We start from the raw sequence: 23,769 nt of genomic DNA on the forward strand, positions 1-23,769 counted from the left end.
TGCTGAACAAATACATAAGGAAGCAGAAGTTCAGAATGCTAGCGCTTCACCAGATTTTTCCTTAACTGCATCAGGGAGACTGGATGTGCTCCATCGACCTGCAGGATGCGTACTTTCACATCCCGATAGCTCCCAAACATCGAAAATTCCTGCGCTTCCGAGTAGCGTTACAGCATTACCAGTTCAGAGTTCTACCCTTTGGCCTGAAATCTGCCCCAAGAGTTTTCTCAATGTATGGCAGTGGTGGCGGCACATCTCCGAAGACAAAGGATATACATATATCCATACCTAGACGACTGGATACTAAAGGCTTCTTCTCCGGAGCAGGCGAGAAGCCATCGAGACATTGTACTAGGAGTTTGCGAAGCTCTAGGTCTTCAGGTCAATTACCAGAAGTCAACCTTGATTCCAACGCAGAATCTTCACTACCTAGGAGCTATCATAAACACAGAACTCCAAAAAGTGTATCCTTCGGAGGAACGACTATCCTCAATAGACAGGAAGTGCCAGGACCTGTTGAGAGCCAGCGCACCTACGGCACGTCAGGTGACATCACTGCTGGGCTTCATGGCATCGTGCATTTTTATTGTCCCAAATGCCAGACTCCACATGAGACTCCTCCAAGAGGCATTGGAGACCAACTGGAGCCAAAGAACAGGTCGCTGGGAGGACACGGTGCGGCTACCGGCGGTAGCACTTCAGTCATTGAGATGGTGGATGCACAGACCTCACCTGTCAGTGGGTGCTCCGTTTCACCAGGTGCTTCCATCCGACACCCTAGTAACGGATGCATCTCTTCAGGGATGGGGGGCTCATTTGGGTCCTTTTCAAGCGCAGGGTCTGTGGTCAGACAAGGAAAAGCAGTACCACATCAATCTGCTAGAACTCAGAGCGGTCCATCTGGCTCTCAAGTCTTTCATACCGCTAATTCAGGGGAAAACTCCCTTGATACAGACGGACAATACAACCACGATGTATTACTTGAACAAACAAGGGGGAACGAGGTCCCTACCCCTATCGCGAGAGTCCCAAGCGATATGGCATTGGCTCCTGGCCAGAGGAATGTCAATTACAGCAGTTCACCTGCCAGGTCAGCAGAACGTGGAAGCAGACACCTGGAGGACGTTCACGATTGGGTCCTACACGGCAAAGTCGCAGAATACATCTTCGCGCAATGGGGTCGGCCTCAACTGGATCCAGGTTCTACCGTCCGGGATCTCGAGGGAATGCCCTGTTGATCGACTGGTCAGGGATATTTCTTTACGCTTTTCTGCCGATTCCCCTCATTCCGGCAGTGATCAGCAAACTTTACAGATCCAGGACCAGAATGATTCTTATAGCGCCACAATGGCCCCGACAATTCTGGTACACGGATCTCCTCAACCTGTCGGAAAAACCTCACAGGAGGCTGCCGTGCAGACCGGATCTTCTGAGCAGAATGGAGGGCAGGATTCTACATCCCAACCTACCCCCTCTGAGCTTAACAGCATGGCTCCTGAATTCCTGCAGTATGGGCACCTAGGGCTCTCGCAGGAGTGCATGAACATCTTGAAAGAGTCCAAACGGCCTTCCACGCTGCGTTCTTACGCTTTTAAGTGGAAGAGATTCTACATATGGTGCTGTCAGAAAGGTCATAATCCCATACGGGCGCAGGAGGATGTCATACTGTCCTATTTGCTTCATCTAGCGAAGTCCGGTCTGCAGGTATCATCTATTAAGGTACATTTGTCTGCTATTACAGCCTATCGCAAGTCACCTTCTCAGGAATCCTTCTTTACAAAATCTGTAGTCAAGGATTTCTTAGAAGGTTTGAAGAAAGTTTTTCCGCCAATTCGGAGGCCTTCTCCTCCATGGGAACTGAACATAGTCCTGGCAAAACTTATGGGCCCTCCTTTCGAGACTATACATAAGGCCTCTTTACAACACCTTACGTGGAAGATGGCTTTTCTAGTGGCCATTACTTCAGCGAGGAGGGGTCAGGGAAATCCAGGCCTTGTCTTCAAAAGAACCGTACACGGTTTTTCATGACAATAGAGTGGTTCTTCGAACTCACCCATCTTTCCTTCCGAAGGTGGTGTCAGAATTCCATATTAATCAGACCATATCTTTACCGACGTTCTTTCCCAATCCGGAGACTCCGGCAGAGAAAGCATTGCACTCATTAGACTTGAAAAGAGTGCTGAAATTTTATCTGGACAAGACAAAATCGATTAGACACTCTAACCGCTTGTTTGTAAACTATGGTCATTTAAGGACAGGAGAGGCAGCATCTAAGCGAACAATATCAAGATGGATAGTTTCTTGTATTGTTAATACTTACCAGCTAGCTAATAAACAATTACTAGCGCGGCCTAGAGCGCATTCCACAAGGGGTAAAGCGGCTACTGCTGCTCTGCTTAACAATGTTCAATATCTGAGATTTGTAAGGCTGCTACATGGAAGTCTGTCCATACGTTTACAAGACATTATTGTTTAGACTCAGATGCAAGAGCGGATGCCCAAGTGGGGCAGGCCTCTCTAAGAAATCTATTTGCGTAAGACATATCTATTCCTGCACTTCTATCGGACAGTCCGCTGGGTTTAGGGATGGGCTTGCTAATCTATTCAATGTTTATGACTATTGATGAGGATCCCCTGGAAGAGAAGGATAAGTTACTTACCTGTAAATCCTAGTTCTCTTCCAGGGGTATCCTCATCAAAGTCATAAACAACCCACCCTCCTCCCCGGACGCACGTCTCCTAGAAGTGCAGGACAGACTGTCTGGAATCAGTTATACAAATTGTCACCGTAAAAGAACTGACCTAACTGTGAACCAACTGTCACCTTTCCTTCACCCCTGAGGCATGGTGGGATACTGGAGGTGCTCAGGGTCTTAAAGGCACGGTGCCAAAGTTTTTATGGTTCTCCTGTGTTAACGTGCATGCAGCCTATTAGCTAAGAATGCTTCATTGTTTTTCAATGCAGTTTTTTCTATTTTGTCTCTAGAGTTTGCTTCTGCTTACTTCCCTAAGCCTAGTTTTAGGAGCTTGGGTACATATTTATGCTCTATTGTAGTATTTAATATAAAAAAAAAAAACTTCATAGAAATAAAGCATTTTAGCCTGTTTTTAACATGATAACCTGCATGACTGTTTGTTACACATGTATAATATGTGTATATTTTATATATGCTCCGGGGTCCCCGCACAAGGGCGGGAATATTCAATGTTTATGACTTTGATGAGGATACCCCTGGAAGAGAACTAGGATTTACAGGTAAGTAACTTATCCAAGTATGTCATAGAAACCCTTCACAAACTGTTTCTCACTCAACTACAAGTCACACCTACAACCGTGTCAAATACAACAATACTTAGGAGCAACAATCAACACAACAAAAGGGATTGCCACTCCAAGTCCACAAAGGGTACAGGCATTTCAAAACTTAATACAAGCCATGCACCCAAAACAAAAGATACAGGTAAAGTTAGTGATGAAACTACTAGGCATGATGTCCTCATGCATAGCCATTTTCCCAAACGCAAGATTGCACATGCGGCCCTTACAACAGTGCCTAGCATCACAATGGTCACAGGGTCAACTTCAAGATCTAGTGTTGATGGGCCGCCAAACATACACCTCGCTTCAATGGTGGAACACTATAAATTTAAACAAAGGGCGGCCTTTTCAAGACCCAGTGCCTCGATACGTAATAACAGATGCCTCCATGATAGGGTGGGGAGCACACCTCAACCAACACAGCATCCAAGGACAATGGGACACTCAGCAGAGACAGTTTCACATAAATCACTTGGAACTACTGGCAGTATTTTTAGCGCTGAAAGCATTTCAACCTATAATAACCCACAAACACATTCTTGTCAAAACCGACAACATGACAACAATGTATTATCTGAACAAACAGGGAGGAACACACTTGACACAGTTGTGTCTCCTGGCACAGAAAATATGCCATTGGGCGATTCACAACCACATTTACCTAATAGCGCAGTTCATACCTGGAATTCAAAACCAGTTAGCAGACAATCTCTCTCGGGATCACCAACAGATCCACAAATGGGAAATTCATCCCCAAATACTAAAAACTTACTTCCAAAGGTAGGGAACACCGCAAATAGACCTATTTGCAACAAAAGAAAACACAAAATGCCTAAACTTCGCATCCAGGTACCCACAGGCTCACTCTCAGGGCAATGCGTTATGGATGAGTTGGTCAGGGATATTTGCTTACGCTTTCCCCCTCTCCCACTCCTTCCATATCTAGTAAACAAATTGAGTCAAAACAAACTCAAACTCCTACTAATAGCACCAACTTGGGCAAGACAACCTTGGTACACAACACTACTAGACCTCTCAGTAGTGCCCCCTATCAAGCTACCAAACAGACCAGATCTGTTAACTCAACACAAACAACAGATCAGACACCCAAATCCAGCATTGCTGAATCTAGCAATTTGGCTCCTGAAGTCTTAGAATTCGGGCACCTAGACCTTACACAGGAATGTATGGAGGTCATAAAACAAGCTAGGAAACCAACCACAAGACATTGCTATGCAAATAAGTGGAAAAGATTTGTTTATTACTTCCATAATAATCAAATTCAACCATTACACGCATCTGCTAAAAACATCGCCAGCTACCTACTGCACTTACAAAAGTCAAAGTTAGCTTTTTCATCCATTAAAATAAATCTCACCACAATTTCAGCTTATCTGCAAATTACGCAATCAACTTCATTATTCAGGGTCCCAGTCATAAAAGCATTTATGGAGTCTGAAAAGAATTATCCCACCAAGAACACCACCAGTTCCTTCGTGGAATCTCAACATTGTCTTAACACGACTTATGGGTCCACCTTTTGAACCCATGCACTCATGTGACATACAGTACTTAACATGGAAAGTAGCTTTTCTGATAGCTATCACATCTCTCAGAAGAGTAAGTGTAAGGAAATGCCTCCTTGGCATGGTTGCCCCCTGACTTTTTGCCTTTGCTGATGCTATGTTTACAATTGAAAGTGTGCTGAGGCCTGCTAACCAGGCCCCAGCACCAGTGTTCTTTCCCTAACCTGTACTTTTGTATCCACAATTGGCAGACCCTGGCATCCAGATAAGTCCCTTGTAACTGGTACTTCTAGTACCAAGGGCCCTGATGCCAAGGAAGGTCTCTAAGGGCTGCAGCATGTCTTATGCCACCCTGGAGACCTCTCACTCAGCACAGACACACTGCTTGCCAGCTTGTGTGTGCTAGTGAGGACAAAACGAGTAAGTCGACATGGCACTCCCCTCAGGGTGCCATGCCAGCCTCTCACTGCCTATGCAGTATAGGTAAGACACCCCTCTAGCCGGCCTTACAGCCCTAAGGCAGGGTGCACTATACCATAGGTGAGGGTACCAGTGCATGAGCATGGTACCCCTACAGTGTCTAAACAAAACCTTAGACATTGTAAGTGCAGGGTAGCCATAAGAGTATATGGTCTGGGAGTCTGTCAAACACGAACTCCACAGCACCATAATGGCTACACTGAAAACTGGGAAGTTTGGTATCAAACTTCTCAGCACAATAAATGCACACTGATGCCAGTGTACATTTTATTGCAAAATGCACCCCAGAGGGCACCTTAGAGGTGCCCCCTGAAACTTAACCGACTGTCTGTGTAGGCTGACTAGTTCCAGCAGCCTGCCACACCAGAGACATGTTGCTGGCCCCATGGGGAGAGTGCCTTTGTCACTCTGAGGCCAGTAACGAAGCCTGCACTGGGTGGAGATGCTAACACCTCCCCCAGGCAGGAGCTGTAACACCTGGCGGTGAGCCTCAAAGGCTCACCCCTTTGTCACAGCCCAGCAGGGCACTCCAGCTTAGTGGAGTTGCCCGCCCCCTCCGGCCACGGCCCCCACTTTTGGCGGCAAGGCTGGAGGGAACAAAGAAAGCAACAAGGAGGAGTCACTGGCCAGTCAGGACAGCCCCTAAGGTGTCCTGAGCTGAAGTGACTCTAACTTTTAGAAATCCTCCATCTTGCAGATGGAGGATTCCCCCAATAGGGTTAGGATTGTGTCCCCCTCCCCTTGGGAGGAGGCACAAAGAGGGTGTACCCACCCTCAGGGCTAGTAGCCATTGGCTACTAACCCCCCAGACCTAAACACGCCCTTAAATTTAGTATTTAAGGGCTACCCTGAACCCTAGAAAATTAGATTCCTGCAACTACAAGAAGAAGGACTGCCTAGCTGAAAACCCCTGCAGAGGAAGACCAGAAGACGACAACTGCCTTGGCTCCAGAAACTCACCGGCCTGTCTCCTGCCTTCCAAAGATCCTGCTCCAGCGACGCCTTCCAAAGGGACCAGCGACCTCGACATCCTCGGAGGACTGCCCTGGCTTCGAAAAGACAAGAAACTCCCGAGGACAGCGGACCTGCTCCAAGAAAAGCTGCAACTTTGTTTCCAGCAGCTTTAAAGAACCCTGCAAGCTCCCCGCAAGAAGCGTGAGACTTGCAACACTGCACCCGGCGACCCCGACTCGGCTGGTGGCGATCCAACACCTCAGGAGGGACCCCAGGACTACTCTAAGACTGTGAGTACAAAAACCTGTCCCCCCTGAGCCCCCACAGCGCCGCCTGCAGAGGGAATCCCGAGGCTTCCCCTGACCGCGACTCTTTGAATCCTAAGTCCCGACCCCTGGGAGAGACCCTGCACCCGCAGCCCCCAGGACCTGAAGGACCGGACTTTCACTGGAGGAGTGACCCCCAGGAGTCCCTCTCCCTTGATCAAGTGGAGGTTTCCCCGAGGAACCCCCCCCTTGCCTGCCTGCAGCGCTGAAGAGATCCCTAGATCTCCCATTGACTTCCATTACAAACCCGACGCTTGTTTCTACACTGCACCCGGCCGCCCCCGCGCTGCTGAGGGTGAAATTTCTGTGTGGGCTTGTGTCCCCCTCGGTGCCCTACAAAACTCCCCTGGTCTGCCCTCCGAAGACGCGGGTACTTACCTGCAAGCAGACCGGAACCGGGGCACCCCCTTCTCTCCATTCTAGCCTATGTGTTTTGGGCACCACTTTGAACTCTGCACCTGACCGGCCCTGAGCTGCTGGTGTGGTGACTTTGGGGTTGCTCTGAACCCCCAACGGTGGGCTACCTTGGACCAAGAACTAAGCCCTGTAAGTGTCTTACTTACCTGGTTAACCTAACAAATACTTACCTCCCCTAGGAACTGTGAAAATTGCACTAAGTGTCCACTTTTAAAACAGCTATTTGTGAATAACTTGAAAAGTATACATGCAATTTTGATGATTTGAAGTTCCTAAAGTACTTACCTGCAATACCTTTCGAATGAGATATTACATGTAGAATTTGAACCTGTGGTTCTTAAAATAAACTAAGAAAAGATATTTTTCTATATAAAAACCTATTGGCTGGATTTGTCTCTGAGTGTGTGTACCTCATTTATTGTCTATGTGTATGTACAACAAATGCTTAACACTACTCCTTGGATAAGCCTACTGCTCGACCACACTACCACAAAATAGAGCATTAGTATTATCTATTTTTACCACTATTTTACCTCTAAGGGGAACCCTTGGACTCTGTGCATGCTATTCCTTACTTTGAAATAGCACATACAGAGCCAACTTCCTACAGTAAGTGAAATACAAGCATTTACTATACAAGAACCCTTTATTCCGATACATAAGCATAAAGTAGTTCTACGAACAAATCCTAAATTCTTACCTAAAGTCATATCACCGTTCCACTTAAATCAAACAGTGGAACTCCCAGTGTTCTTTCCAGAACCAGATTCGGTAGCTGAGAGAGCATTACATACATTAGACATTAAAAGGGCACTAATGTACTACATAGATAGAACGAAACAAATTCGCAAAACAATTGTTTGTTGCATTCCAAAAACCTCATACAGGGAATCCAATATCCAAACAAGGCATTGCCAGATGGATAGTTAAATGTATTCAAACCTGTTATATAAAAGCAAAAAGAGAACTGCCTATTACACCAAAGGCACACTCAACTAGAAAGAAAGGTGCTACCATGGCCTCCCTAGGAAACATACCAATGACTGAAATATGTAAGGCAGCCACATGGTCTACGCCTCATACATTTACCAAACATTACTGCGTGGATGTGTTAACAACTTCAACTTCTACAGGCTAAACCACCGCTTTTGGGGAGATAGACTAGTAAGCAGTTATGCACAGCATGTGTATCTGCAGCTACACATGCCATCGAACGGAACATGTCACTTACCCAGTGTACATCTGTTCGTGGCATGAGACGCTGCAGATTCACATGCCCACCTCCCCGGGAGCCTGTAGGCGTTCTTAGTTGTGAAAAAATTAGACTTGTACATTTGTAAATTTGTAAATATATTACTTTTAAACACATTATGTACATACATATTTACTCCATTGCATGGACACTATTACTATATACACAACTCCTACCTCACCCTCTGCGGGGAAAACAATCTAAGATGGAGTCGACGCCCATGCGCAAATGGAGCCGAAAGGGGAGGAGTCCCTCGATCACGTGACTCGAAAAATACTTCTTCGTAGAAAAACAACTTGTAACACTCCGAGCCCAACACTAGATGGCGGGATGTGCACAGCATGTGAATCTGCAGCGTCTCATGCCACAAACAGATGTACACTGGGTAAGTGAAATTTTCCATTCACTGCATGGACATCTTTATCTTTACTCTATACAAATTCTACCTCACAAGCCTGTGGGAAAACAATCTAAAAAAGGATTCCATGCCCATGCTCAATATCAGAGAAAGGAGTCACTCTATCTTGTGACTCAAAAACACGCTTCGAACAAAAATAACTTGTAACACTCCGGACCCAACACTAGTTGGCGGACTTATGCAAAGCATATGACCCTACAGTACTGCATGCTACAAACAGATATCTACTAGGTAACATTTTCCTTCCTTACATGTACACACTTATATATGAAAAACAACTCTGAAGTACATTATATGTGAATTTTTTTCACTCTTAGGACTGTTTATCTTGTGGCCTTTACTTCAGCAAGACATGTCAGTGAGTTGCAGCCACTCTGTCCTGGTGTTGAGGACTAAAGTCTTTCCTGCTTAAGAAGGTGACCTCTTTTCACCTGGGAGAGACCATCACCCTACTCACCTTTTCCTCCACCCCATCCCACCAAGGAATGAGACCGCATCGGCTGGACTCTAATGAAATGGTTGAAATTATATCAACTGGGCTTATAAGATTGTATCTATTAGCTTACTTGGAGATGCAGGCAGCAGTAAAGGCAGAACAGGACCTCAGGCTGGATCATCTTGTGCTTTAATGTTATGAGCTTGCAGAAAGGGAAGCATTCAAGGGAATCTACTCATTCCACCAAAGGGAAGATTTCAGCTTCAGGACTTATCACTCGTGTTCCTGTGGACGAGCTGTCTTACGGTGACATGGTCTTTGCCACATTTTTGCAAAGCCCTATTTTTTAAATCTCTGAAGTTAGAAGGGATGGCCTTCTCTTGTGATACAAGATTTCCTTTACAGACCAATCCTTCAGACATGCCAGCAGGGCACAAGTACTGCTATGGCATCTGTTTAAGTGATGAATCTGCAAGTAGAAATATCCGTCAGAAAAAAGTTCCTCATGGATGCCGTCCACCTCTGCATTATGAAGGATAGTCGTAGGTCACTGATATGAAAAGGTTCCAGGGTTGTTGTTGCACTGCACATCTGTGCTCAACCTGTCATTTTCCAGTGATGGAGCAAATAACGTTTGTCGGAATGTGTGAGCTATGATGACTTTCCCGATCTTCCAAAGGGCTGATTCTGCAGTGAGATGGGGTATCTACTGGTAAAATCAGTCTGAGGAAACGGAGTGTGTTAAATAATGTGGTTCTGACACCTCACCATGTAATACACTGCCAGCCCCTTTGTCAGGTTTTGTTTTCAAACCTTCAGCTCAACCCTGGGTAGCTGTGGCTGAGCAGCAAGGCTTTCACAAAGGAGCAAGTTTAAAGCTTTTAAACAGCACCGAAAGAAATTCAACGCAAGAAATCCCACATGGTTTATAAAACTAGAGTATTTTAAAAAAAATTAATTTATGCACAGTAAAATCCAAAATATCCCCTGGTAGTTTCCGGCAATATACATTTTACAGGAAATCAAGACTTTTCACTTGTGTGAACAAGCATTTGCAGATTCAACATTTAACACTTCGTCTTTTTTTAAATGTTTGTCAGTGGAATGCAGTTAGTTACTTTGGATGACCAACTCCAGCAGGGAGCCAGTGAAGGGGCCCAGCAAGGCCCAGCAGAGCACTTACCTCTTTCACTCCTGTTCTAGCTTCTGGCTCCTTGCTGTTGACTTTCCATGGAGTGGTCCTGATGCATGGGGTACGGGGTGCTGTAGATAATTTGAGGGGAAGGAGGGGGTTTCGCTCTTTGTGGGTCTGCTCCTGTGCCCATGGTCGTCCTGGTGGTGATTCTGGGCCAACACCCCTTGTGACGTCCTCAGAGCACCACCCGAGTCCTGATTAGTAGGTTTATGGCGTTTGTCACTACGCCAGTGCCTTGTAATCACCAATGGGGCATAAAGTGGAGGTGAAGCATGCAAAGTCTTTTTCCTCAATTGTTATCAAAGGTAAGTAACTATTGTCAAAGCCTGTGTTTTACGCTCGCACTGCCTGTAATGCGACTGCTTTGGCGCCAGCCTCTGCAGGTTTCTTTTGCTGATTCCTGGTGCTGCCGTAGCATGCAAAGAACAGTTGATGGATGGAATGCAGAACAAATCAAACATTCACCCCAAGTCACAGATCTGGGTTTAATCCATCAGTCACTGGATTCAAGCTAGCCTGGCTGATGAAGGGTGATACCCTGAAACCGGTCCCAGGATGCTTGTTTCCGGTCCAGGGATGACCTGGCCTGGCAATTCGGGCTGGACTGTTCCCATCGGAAACATGGTCAAGACTGATTTGCATATGGCTGGGTCCAAACTGGGGTGGCATGGTGAGCAAAAGAACGATGGATTAAACCCAGATCTGTAACTGGGGGTGAGTGTGTGCATTGTCAGCACTCCGTCCATCATCCTTTTGTGTTGCTAAAGCTGCCGTAGCATGGACCAGGGTTGTGGCCATATACTGCCATGCAAGATGTAAGATCTGCTAACCGTGTGCTTTCATGCTCTATTCTCAGAAGTAGTCATTTTTTCTTCAACAGGTAAACTGGAGTAGCATAAAGTATTATGACCTATATTTTGAGTTTAAATGGATTAAGAGTTCAGACATTTTCTTTCAAGTTTAAATTTCATGAATAGACGCTCTATTGGAGAGCTTTAAATCGGACCACTGGTAATTTGGCACTATTGATCCTCACATGGTGCCTTCCTTTATGCTTGACAACGTGCTCTCTCAAAGTAGTTTTAAAGGCCTAACTAACTAGGACCGTGATCTGCCAGGTCAGTACTCATCGGGGTCAATAGCTGGTGGTGCTTCATTCTTTGACCCTGGGGTCTGTGATTTGGTGGTTTGACACATCTGTAGCCGACATTAGTCCGGTCTGCTTCCCAGCTGCAGCCTTGTAACCCGCAGGCCTTCCTTTGTCTAGACGCCATCGCAGTCATCTGAGGGAAATAACAGCATGTCTAAAGCCAACACCAGCCAGTCAAAGGCAAAACCAGCCAAACAGGTACCAGCCGCAGCAAGTGGTGAAGGGGTTACGTTGTCACCTTTTGGGTGTTTGGGGGTGCTGCCGGTGTTCTGACCTCACACTTTGATACCCCATCCTAAAGATCCACCTGTGTATTTTCATATCGTAGCTCTTTGACACAGGGTGTGTATCGGAGGCTGGGCTCTGCTAGCCTTGACCACTTGCCAAGCAGTTCTTTCACTGTGTGCATTGTGTTTAGGGCATGCCTGGGAAGAAGCTGCCAAGCAAGCCCAACCTGAAGGATGAGGAGGACCGCTCCGGGCCCATTTATATCATTGTTCCCAATGGAAAGGAGCAGAGAATGAAGGACGAGAAAGCTCTGAAGGTAAGAAACTGCTGGTCTTGGGTAACTTCACTGAGCTCTGTCCTCGTCGGTCTGTTGTGACCTGCCCCCCAGATTCCACACCCACTTATGTCTCTGCTCGCGCAGTTTTGTTATGTTAATTTGTATAGCCATGTATTGCCATTAGCAGGGCCTTTCAGCCCGGTGTTGGTCAGGTACAATCACCCTTTGCCTAAGGATTCTGTGACACTGTTTGCTAATCCCTTGGGTTATCAGTAGTGAGGGCCGTGTGTAGCTAAAGGTCTTTAGAAGAAAGCTTTTTGCATGAATGTCGCACATCTGTACCAGTTGCACTCCTCTGTGGATATTTTACATGGTATGACTTGGATATTGAAGTATTTTAAAAGTTTGATATTTCAGTCTGTATTTCCTCCTGCTTCCTTTCTACTTCCACCACCCTTGTTTGAGTGTCTTGTATCATGTTCCTTTGGCCTTTAAATCCTTCGCCCCCCCTCTGACATCTTCCAATAGACTCTCAGCCTTCCCATCTCTTCCTTCTAAAGCCCTCAGCAGGCAGTTTTTGATTGTGTTGCAGGTGCTGAAGTGGAATTTCCCTGCTCCCCGTGATGAGTACATAGAACAGCTGAAGACACAGATGTCTGGTTCTCTTGCCAAATGGTTGCAGGATGAGCTTTTTCACTCAGACTTCCAGCGCCACATCAAGGCGCTCGCCGTGATGACTGATGTAAGTTTTATGATGGTTATTGTTTCCAGCAGACACGATTTCAAATGACTGGGTTCAAATGTGCTGGGGATGTTTCTTTAGGCATTACTTGTAGTTCATTATTGCATTTCATTTAGTTGCCGGAGTGCTTCAACTTTCTTAGCTGCACCAGAATAGGTGATCCCCTAGACCCACATGCCATGAGTGCCTCCTAACTGTCAGAGCCACGCAGCAGTATTCACTTGGGTAGCACACAAATGTGGGCCTTTTAAAGCTTTAAAAAAAGCTGCAGGTTCAGCAATAACCATGAACTTTCACTTTCGCTTTGGTGAGCCAGGCTTACTTCAAGGGGAGTAGTTGTGATGCCCAGCATCAAAATGCAGATGAATTTCTTGTTAAGTGGGTCTCGCACCTCCTGCTCGCTTGGTTTAGAGCAGTTGAACCTTGGGCTTGATTTGCTTGTGCCATCCTGCTCTGCTCAAAGCTTGTGGCTTGTCAACCTTCTATCAGCCCCCATTTAAGGCCTAAATGGTGGGTTGGGGTGTCCCAGATCAAGCGGCTTACTGTGTCCCATCTCTGGTGGTGAGGTTGTTTGTCATTGGTTTCTTGAAGCCTGCCCTACGGCTCTAACTGGGCCGGGTATACCCTTTACACTCTTGACTGTCAGAGTAACAGTCAAGCAGTTCAAAGCCGCCTTACATAAGTAGTGTGAGGTGAGCAAGTGCTCAGAATTTAAGTCAGCCAACCGACACACTAGCTTATTGTCTCGTCCTGTGCTCATCTTAAGTTAAAAAGAAGTCCCTGTAATCTCACAGCAAATCAAAATACTGCACACACCAAAGATGGTTTGGTTCCAGGCCAGAGAACTCACCAAGTTGTAGTGAAGTGCTTTGTTCTCTATGCTGTACTGATTGTTCATCGTTCCATCCATCACTTGTTCTTTTTGCAGTTGTTACCCCATGTGGGCTGGGTATGCCCAGACGTGGGTCCCATGTTCCTCGTGCCCCTGGAGTCAAGCTACCCTGGCTGAGGAGTGATACCCCAAAAGCGGCCCCAGGATGCTTGTTTCCCATCCAGAGAAGACTTGGCCTGGCAGTTTGGGCTGGACTTGTCCCATGGGGAACAGGGCCAAGACTGATTTGCATACGGCTGTGTCCAAACTGGATTGGAATGGGTAGCAATAAACTATGGATTAAGGCCCATATTTCTTCTGGGAGTGACTGTTTTATGTTTAGCATTTCGATCATCACTTGTTCTTTTTGCAAGTACTTCTCTCCTTAGCATCCTCTGGGAGCTTCCCCAACATTTATGGTGGCTTCGAAAAATATAGGTCTAGGCATTGATTGGGCAGATTTTCAAATACCTATTACCTCAGTAAATAGATTATAGGTCCGTTCAGTAGCCGTTCTACCCACAGTTCGTACTGGCAGTTGTTAGCATTCTAGCAGCAGGTTTAACCTTCGTGCAAAATGGATACGTTCTGTCAGTTGTGAAATTACAGCTGTTAGCCACTCAGTGGCAATGTTTATCAATGGTACTGGCTGGTGGATAAGCAACCTTGCACCCTCTCAATGAGGGGAGACCGTAGATAGCAGTCTCACTACTCCCTTGACAGCACCAGACCTGCTCAGTGGCTGCTTCTCGTTGGTACTTGCTCCCTCTGGCCTGGTGCAGGCAGGTGCTCGTCTTTGGCAATTGCAGCTTCTTGGCCGGTGCAGCAGCCTTTCACGGGTGAACACCATGGGCAAGCTGCAGCAACACCCGTCCTTCAGAGCCTGGAGCAGGTATGCCAGATAGGAAATGCCCTTCTGATGATATAAAGATGTGCGATTCTTCTCAACACGATTTGTCTTTATAAGCAGTCTGCTACTTCTGGGTGGGCCACATCCTGCAAATATTCTGGGCTTCTCCTGCTGGAGGGTTTATACTTCTATACGGCCAGGGACCTTCTTCCCCTCTGTGCTGGCAGATTCAGGTTTCTAAGCTGTTTGCAGGACCTCTGCTTCAGCAAGTTGCAGATGTCAAGTGATCTCCTCAACCTGTGGTAGACTGATTGTAATGTAGCCACCAGCCCTTTTAAAACTTTGCAGAGCACTTCCTTTCTTGATCCAAAATAATTTGCAGCTCGTTCAAAGTGGAGTGGTTTGGATCACACTTTTTATGCTCCTTTTCCAGACAGAGGATGTGGCTTTGCTCTCTAAGACTTTGAAACAAATTTGCATTGCTATGTTTTATAGACACACTGTGCAATCTGATGTCTTACAGCAGGTGGCAGGGTTTCTGAGATCGTCTGGCTTTCTAAAACAAGTACTGGATGAAACATGACATCCTTGCACCTGGCTACCAGTCTTCTTGAAGCAGTAATTGGAGGCGGAAAAAAAGTTCCTAGACACGAAGGAACCACTGATCCTGTCACGCTAGCAGGGCAGGGTCCAAACCTGTGGAATCCACATCTTCATGTTTGGGGATTGAGGAGCGTTAGTTGACTCTGTGATCTGGCTGAAGTAGTGGTCATCAGTGCTGCCAGATGCTCTCCCACAAGGTCCATTTATGCCGGTGCTGACAGATTAGTGGCCTGGTGTGGTATCCACCGGTTTGATTCTTTGCAAGTCAAGCTGTTGGATGTTGGTTTGTCTTTGGCCCACAATTGTCTTGTAGTGGGCACCATGAAAGCTTATTTGTCTGCTTCTTGGCCTTTCTAAGTTGCTGGGCCAACTGTCCTTGTTTAAATCACCTATTGTGATGAAGTTTATGGAAGGTTTAACTCTGCTTTCTTCAACCTTTTTGTGATGCCACTGTGGGATCTTAATTTGATCTAAACTTTTCTCATGTGCATGCCCTTAGAGCTGATGCATAGCTGCTCGCTGCATCTCTTGACTTCGAAGCCCATCTACTGCACTGAGCTTTAGGTGCCGTCAGTGTTACTCCCATACGTCACATTTATTTTTTCTCAGATAAATTAGTGTTGAAAACCTGGGTGACCGTCTTGCCTACAGTTCTGATTCCTTTCCACATTAGGCAATCTGTCACCCTGCCTGCATTCTTAGTCACCCCATGCCCCCGCATCCTGCTCCCTCCAAACTCCTTGAACGAGGACAGGATCCTTGAATTGGGCTCATAAAGGGCAGTGAGCTTCTGCATTGATTTGGACCGAAGAACTCCCCGTGGACAATAAATTGGGGTTTGGGGTTCTCTGGAGCAAATACCAGGAGTGCTATCAAGGCTATATGAAGGTAAATTGGCCTCCGCGTCAAACTCTTCTACACACTGTAGGAAGTTAGCTCTGTATGCACTATTTCCAAGTAAAGAATAGTATGCAGAGTCCAAGGGTTCCCCTTAGAGGTAAGATAGTGGCAAAAAGAGAATACTAATGCTCTATTTTGTGGTAGTGTAGTCGAGCAGTAGGCTTATCAAAGGAGTAGTGTTAAGCATTTGTTGTACATACACACAGGCAATAAATGAGGAACACACACTCGGAGACAAATCCAGGCCAATAGGTTTTGTTATAGAAAAATATATTTTCTTAGTTTATTTTAAGAACCACAGGTTCAAATTCTACATGTAATATCTCATTTGAAAGGTATTGCAGGTAAGTACTTTAGGAACTTTGAATAATTACAGTAGCATATATACTTTTCACATAAAACACAAATAGCTGTTTTAAAAGTGGACACAGTGCAATTTTCACAGTTCCTGGGGGAGGTAAGTTATTGTTAGTTTTATCAGGTAAGTAAATCACTTACAAGTTTCAGATTTGGGTCCAAGGTAGCCCACCGTTGGGTGTTCAGAGCAACCCCAAAGTTACCACACCAGCAGCTCAGGGCCGGTCAGGTGCAAAGTTCAAAGTGGTGCCCAAAACGCATAGGCTTCAATGGAGAGAAGGGGGTGCCCCGGTTCCAGTCTGCCAGCAGGTAAGTACCTGCGTCTTCGGAGGGCAGACCAGGGGGGTTTTGTAGGGCACCGGGGGTGACACAAGTCAGCACTAAAAGTACACCCTCAGCAGCGCGGGGGCGGCCGGGTGCAGTGTGCAAACACGCGTCGGGTTTTCAATGGTTTTCAATGAGAGACCAAGGGATCTCTTCAGCGGTGCAGGCAGGCAAGGGGGGGCTCCTCGGGGTAGCCACCACCTGGGCACGGGAGAGGGCCTCCTGGGGGTCACTCCTGCACTGAAGTTCCGTTCCTTCAGGTGCTGGGGGCTGCGGGTGCAGGGTCTTTTCCAGCCATCGGGATTTCAGAGTCAGGCAGTCGCGGTCAGGGGGAGCCTGGGGATTCCCTCTGCAGGCGTCGCTGTGGGGGCTCAGGGGGGACAACTTTGGTTACTCACGGTCTTGGAGTCGCCGGAGGGTCCTCCCTGAGGTGTTGTTTCTCCACCAGTCGAGTCGGGGTCGCCGGGTGCAGTGTTGCAAGTCTCACGCTTCTTGCAGGGATTGCAGGGGTCTTTAAATCTGCTCCTCTGTAACCAAGTTGCAGTCTTTTTGGAGCAGGTCCGCTGTCCTCAGGAGTTTCTTGTCTTTCTTGAAGCAGGGCAGTCCTCTGAGGATTCAGAGGTTGCTGGTCCTGGGGAAAGCGTTGCTGGAGCAGGTTTCTTTAGAAGGCAGGAGACAGGCCGGTAGGTCTGGGGCCAAAGCAGTTGGTGTCGTCTTTTCTTCTTCTGCAGGGGTCTTTCAGCTCAGCAGTCCTCTTCTTCTTGTAGTTTCAGGAATCTAAATTCTTAGGTTCAGGGAAGCCCTTAAATACTAAATTTAAGGGCGTGTTTAGGTCTGGGGGGTTAGTAGCCAATGGCTACTAGCCCTGAGGGTGGGTACACCCTCTTTGTGCCTCCTCCCAAGGGGAGGGGGTCACATTCCTATCCCTATTGGGGGAATCCTCCATCTGCAAGATGGAGGATTGCTAAAAGTTAGTCACTTCAGCTCAGGACACCTTAGGGGCTGTCCTGACTGGCCAGTGACTCCTCCTTGTTATTCTCATTATCTCCTCCGGCCTTGCTGCCAAAAGTGGGGCCGTGACCGGAGGGGGCGGGCAACTCCACTAGCTGGAGTGCCCTGTGGTGTTGGAACAAAGGGGGTAAGCCTTTGAGGCTCACCGCCAGGTGTTACAGCTCCTGCCTGGGGGAGGTGTTAGCATCTCCACCCAGTGCAGGCTTTGTTACTGGCCTCAGAGTGACAAAGGCACTCTCCCCATGGGGCCAGCAACATGTCTCGGTTGTGGCAGGCTGCTGGAACCAGTCAGCCTACACAGATAGTCGGCTAAGGTTTCAGGGGGGCACCTCTAAGGTGCCCTCTGGGGTGTATTTCACAATAAAATGTACACTGGCATCAGTGTGCATTTATTGTGCTGAGAAGTTGGATACCAAACTTCCCAGTTTTCAGTGTAGCCATTATGGTGCTGTGGAGTCCGTGTTTGACAGACTCCCAGACCATATACTCTTATGGCTACCCTGCACTTACAATGTCTAAGGTTTTGCTTAGACACTGTAGGGGCACAGTGCTCATGCACTGGTACCCTCACCTATGGTATAGTGCACCCTGCCTTAGGGCTGTAAGGCCTGCTAGAGGGGTGTCTTACCTATACTGCATAGGCAGTGAGAGGCTGGCATGGCGCCCTGAGGGGAGTGCCATGTCGACTTACTCATTTTGTTCTCACTAGCACACACAAGCTGGTAAGCAGTGTGTCTGTGCTGAGTGAGGGGTCCCCAGGGTGGCATAAGATATGCTGCAGCCCTTAGAGACCTTCCCTGGCATCATGGCCCTTGGTACCCGGGGTACCAGTTACAAGGGACTTACCTGGATGCCAGGGTGTGCCAATTGTGGAGACAAAGGTACAGGTTAGGGAAAGAGCACTGGTGCTGGGGCCTGGTTAGCAGGCCTCAGCACACTTTCAATTCAAAACATAGCATCAGCAAAGGCAAAAAGTCAGGGGGTAACCATGCCAAGGAGGCATTTCCTTACAGTAACCATGCCAAGGAGGCATTTCCTTACAGTAACCATGCCAAGGAGGCATTTCCTTACAGTGACCATGCCAAGGAGGTATTTCCTTACAGTGAGGAATCTGAGAACCAGACAGGCAGCAAACTCTCTCACACCTATGGGAGACTGAGCCCGTTAGATTGTCTGACAAGAGCGCCTACTGAGGAAAGCAGATTGGGTTCCCACATATCATGAGACTGGCCCTAGAGTCAGCCAGATAACTAAATGCCTGCTGCAGAGATCCCTGGTCAGACTCCACGGGATGAAGCGAGACACAACCTGAATGTCCTTGTGCTCTTAGCAGTATTCAACGCACTAGTCTCCATCCATGACCAGAAGGAAAACCCCAATCTAATAAGGTTAACCAAAGCCGGTGCAAACCCCTTAAAAGCCCATGCGACTTCACTTCCAGAGCTCCCTGAAATATCCATCTCTTAAAATGATTCCCTCGGATCTGACATCTTCACACGCTGCACCGCCTGCTGGATGTAAAGCCTGACTACACAACTACATGTAGCAAAGTCACCTCCAAAACAAGATGGAGGAATTTAAAAAGTAGTGTCCACTTCAGCTCTTCCACCTTCGGGGTGGGACTGGCTGATATGGGCACTCCAATCCAAGTGATTTCTTCACCTCTCTTGCCTCCAAGAAGTGGGACCAGGACAGGGGTGTTGGTCATTTGAGCCTTCTTGAGAGGACTTGGTTACCTTTCAAACTGAGCTAGGCCTTTGAAGCTTCCTGCCCTGGAATGTCCATCCTGCCTGGAGGAAGTGTCCACTCCCCCACCCAGTGCAGGCTTTTGTCCCTGGTATCTGAGATTGCTGGCTGACAACCAAAAGTGGTGAAAAGAGTTACCCCACCACCCTCTCCTCCGCCCGTGATTAACGTCTCACCGGCACAAACTCCATCACACTCCCCAGCTCACACCACCATAAGCCAGGGTGACCAAGATCAAGACGCATGGGACCTATACGACGCCCCAGTGTCAGATAACAGTCCGGAGGCATACCCTACGAAGCCATCTCCACAAGAGGACAGCACCGCGTATTCTCAAGTGTTGGCTAGAGCAGCACAATTTCACAACGTAAGCCTCCACTCAGAACAGGTCGAGGATGATTTTTTATTCAACACACTCTCCTCCACCCACAGCTCATACCAAAGCCTGCCTATGCTCCCTGGTATGCTCCGGCACGCAAAAGAAATCTTTAAGGAGCCGGTCAAAAGTAGGGCAATCACACCAAGGGTGGAAAAAAAGTATAAGGCGCCTCCTACAGACCCGGTTTTCATCACTACACAGCTGCCACCAGACTCTGTCGTTGTAGGAGCAGCTAGGAAAAGGGCCAACTCCCACACATCTGGAGATGCACCACCCCCAGATAAAGAAAGCCGCAAGTTCGATGCAGCTGGTAAGAGTCGCAGCACAAGCTGCAAACCAGTGGCGCATCGCGAACTCCCAGGCACTACTTGCGCGCTATGACAGAGCCCACTGGGACGAGATGCAACATCTCATTGAACATCTGCCCAAGGACTTACAAAATAGGGCAAAACAAGTGGTTGAGGAGGGACAGACCATTTCCAACAACCAGATCCGCTCCTCCATGGACGCTGCAGATACAGCTGCACGGACAATTAATACATCTGTAACTATCAGAAGGCATGCATGGCTCCGAACGTCTGGATTTAAACCAGAGATTCAACAAGCAGTTCTCAATATGCCTTTTAATGAAAAAGAACTGTTCGGTCCAGAAGTGGACACAGCGATTGAGAAACTCAAAAAAGATACGGACACTGCCAAAGCCATGGGCGCACTCTACTCCCCGCAGAGCAGAGGGAATTACAGCACATTCCGTAAAACACCCTTTCGAGGGGGGTTTCGGGGTCAGAGCACACAAGCCAGCACCTCACAAGCAACACCGTCCAGTTACCAGGGACAGTATAGAGGAGGTTTTCGGGGACAATATAGAGGAGGGCTATTCCCTAGGAATAGAGGAAGATTTCAGAGCCCCAAAACCCCTACTACTAAACAGTGACTCACATGTCACTCACCCCCTCCACACAACACCAGTGGGGGGAAGAATAAGTCATTATTACAAAGCATGGGAGGAAATCACTACAGACACTTGGGTTCTAGCAATTATCCAACATGGTAATTGCATAGAATTTCTACAATTCCCCCCAAACATACCACCAAAAGCACAAAATTTGACAACACACCATTCCAATCTCCTGGAGATAGAAGTGCAGGCACTATTGCAAAAGAATGCAATCGAATTAGTGCCAAACACACAAATAAACACAGGAGTTTACTCACTGTACTTTCTGATACCAAAGAAGGACAAAACGCTGAGACCAATCCTAGACCTCAGAGTAGTGAACACTTTCATCAAATCAGACCACTTTCACATGGTCACACTACAAGAAGTATTGCCATTGCTAAAACTACACGACTACATGGCAACTTTAGACCTCAAGGATGCTTATTTCCATATACCAATACACCCATCGCACAGAAAATACCTAAGGTTTGTATTCAAGGGAATACATTACCAATTCAAGGTACTGCCTTTCGGATTAACAACCGCACCAAGAGTCTTTACCAAATGTCTAGCGGTAGTCGCTGCACACATAAGAAGGCAGCAAATACATGTGTTCCCATATCTAGACGACTGGCTAATCAAGGCCCATTCGTTAATAGAGTGCTCAAATCACACAAATCATATCATACAAACCCTCTTCAAACTAGGGTTCACCGTCAATTTCACAAAATCCAAAATTCTGCCGCGCAAGGTACAACAATACCTAGGAGCCATAATAGACACATCAAAAGGAGTAGCCACTCCAAGTCCACAAAGAATTCAAAATTTCAACACCATCATACAACGCATGTATCCAACACAAAGGATACAAGCAAAGATGGTACTACAACTCCTAGGCATGATGTCTTCATGCATAGCCATTGTCCCAAACGCAAGACTGCACATGAGGCCCTTACAACAGTGCCTAGCATCACAGTGGTCACAAGCACAGGGTCACCTTATAGATCTGGTGTTAATAGACCGCCAAACATACATCTCGCTTCTGTGGTGGAACAACATAAATTTAAACAAAGGGCGGCCTTTCCAAGACCCAGTGCCACAATACGTAATAACAGATGCTTCCATGACAGGGTGGGGAGCACCCCTCGATCAACACAGCATACAAGGACAATGGAACGTACATCAAACAAAACTGCATATAAATCACCTAGAACTTCTAGCAGTTTTTCAAGCACTAAAAGCTTTCCAACCAATAATAGTTCACAAATACATTCTCGTCAAAACAGACAACATGACAACAATGTATTATCTAAACAAGCAAGGGGGGACGCATTCCACGCAGTTAAGCCTGCTAGCACAAAAGATTTGGCGTTGGGCAATTCACAACCAAATTCGCCTAATAGCACAATTTATACCAGGGATCCAAAATCAACTCGCAGACAATCTCTCTCGAGATCACCAACAGGTCCACGAATGGGAAATTCACCCCCAAATTCTGAACACTTATTTCAAACTCTGGGGAACACCTCAGATAGACTTGTTTGCGACAAAGGAGAACGCAAAATGCCAAAACTTCGCATCCAGATACCCACACAAACAGTCCCAAGGCAATGCCCTATGGATGAACTGGTCAGGGATATTTGCTTACGCTTTTCCTCCTCTCCCTCTCCTTCCTTACCTGGTAAACAAACTCAGTCAAAACAAACTCAAACTCATATTAATAGCACCAACTTGGGCAAGGCAACCCTGGTACACAACGCTGCTAGACCTATCAGTAGTACCCTGCATCAAATTGCCCCACAGGCCAGATCTGTTGACACAGCACAACCAAAAGATCAGACACCCAGATCCAGCATCGCTGAATCTAGCAATCTGGCTCCTGAAATCCTAGAATTCGGACACTTACAACTTACCCAAGAATGTATGGAAGTCATAAAACAAGCCAGAAGGCCATCCACCAGGCACTGCTATGCAAGTAAATGGAAGAGGTTTGTTTGCTACTGCCATATTAATCAAATACAACCATTACACACAACTCCAGAACATGTAGTGGGTTACTTGCTTCACTTACAAAAATCTAACCTGGCTTTCTCTTCCATTAAAATACACCTTGCAGCAATATCTGCATACCTGCAGACTACCTATTCAACTTCCCTATATAAGATACCAGTCATTAAAGCATTCATGGAGGGCCTTAGGAGAATTATACCACCAAGAACACCACCTGTTCCTTCATGGAACCTAAATGTTGTCCTAACTAGACTTATGGGTCCACCTTTTGAACCCATGCACTCCTGCGAAATACAGTTCCTAACCTGGAAGGTGGCATTTCTCATCGCCATTACTTCCCTAAGAAGAGTAAGTGAGATTCAGGCGTTTACAAAACAGGAACCTTTTATACAACTACACAAGAATAAGGTCGTCCTAAGGACCAATCCTAAATGTTTGCCAAAGGTTATTTCACCGTTCCATCTAAATCAAACAGTGGAACTTCCAGTGTTCTTTCCACAGCCAGATACCGTAGCTGAAAGGGCACTACATACATTAGATGTCAAAAGAGCATTGATGTATTACATTGACAGAACAAAAAACATCAGAAAGACTAAACAACTATTTATTGCATTTCAAAAACCTCATGCAGGAAACCCAATATCAAAACAAGGTATAGCCAGATGGATAGTTAAATGCATCCAAATCTGCTACCTTAAAGCTAAACGACAGCTGCCCATTACACCAAGGGCACACTCAACCAGAAAGAAAGGTGCTACCATGGCCTTTCTAGGAAACATCCCAATGCAAGAAATATGTAAGGCAGCCACATGGTCTACGCCTCACACATTCACCAAGCACTACTGTGTAGACGTGTTATCCGCACAACAAGCCACAGTAGGTCAAGCCGTATTAAGAACATTATTTCAGACTACTTCCACTCCTACAGGCTGATCCACCGCTTTTGGGGAGATAACTGCTTACTAGTCTATGCAAAACATGCGTATCTACAGCGACAGATGCCATCGAACTGAAAATGTCACTTACCCAGTGTACATCTGTTCGTGGCATCAGTCGCA

The 23,769-nt window shown here is 46.8% G+C and overlaps 1 protein-coding gene across 6 annotated transcripts in view; it reads left to right on the top strand.

The window, feature by feature from the left end:
- CKAP5 (cytoskeleton associated protein 5) overlaps positions 1-23,769 on the top strand; it is a 627,586-nt gene that overhangs the window by 369,344 nt on the left and 234,473 nt on the right. For 3 of the 6 annotated variants that reach the window (XM_069221686.1, XM_069221688.1, XM_069221687.1), the window contains exons 28-30: positions 11,591-11,671; positions 11,892-12,017; positions 12,571-12,720. In XM_069221686.1, the coding sequence (XP_069077787.1) occupies positions 11,591-11,671; positions 11,892-12,017; positions 12,571-12,720 (357 nt within the window). The remainder of the gene's footprint in view (positions 1-11,590; positions 11,672-11,891; positions 12,018-12,570; positions 12,721-23,769) is intronic. The other 3 variants (XM_069221689.1, XM_069221691.1, XM_069221690.1) reach the window with 1 other exon arrangement.

Source organism: Pleurodeles waltl, chromosome 3_1 (assembly GCF_031143425.1).
Source record: "Pleurodeles waltl isolate 20211129_DDA chromosome 3_1, aPleWal1.hap1.20221129, whole genome shotgun sequence".
Classification (NCBI taxonomy): domain Eukaryota; kingdom Metazoa; phylum Chordata; class Amphibia; order Caudata; family Salamandridae; genus Pleurodeles; species Pleurodeles waltl.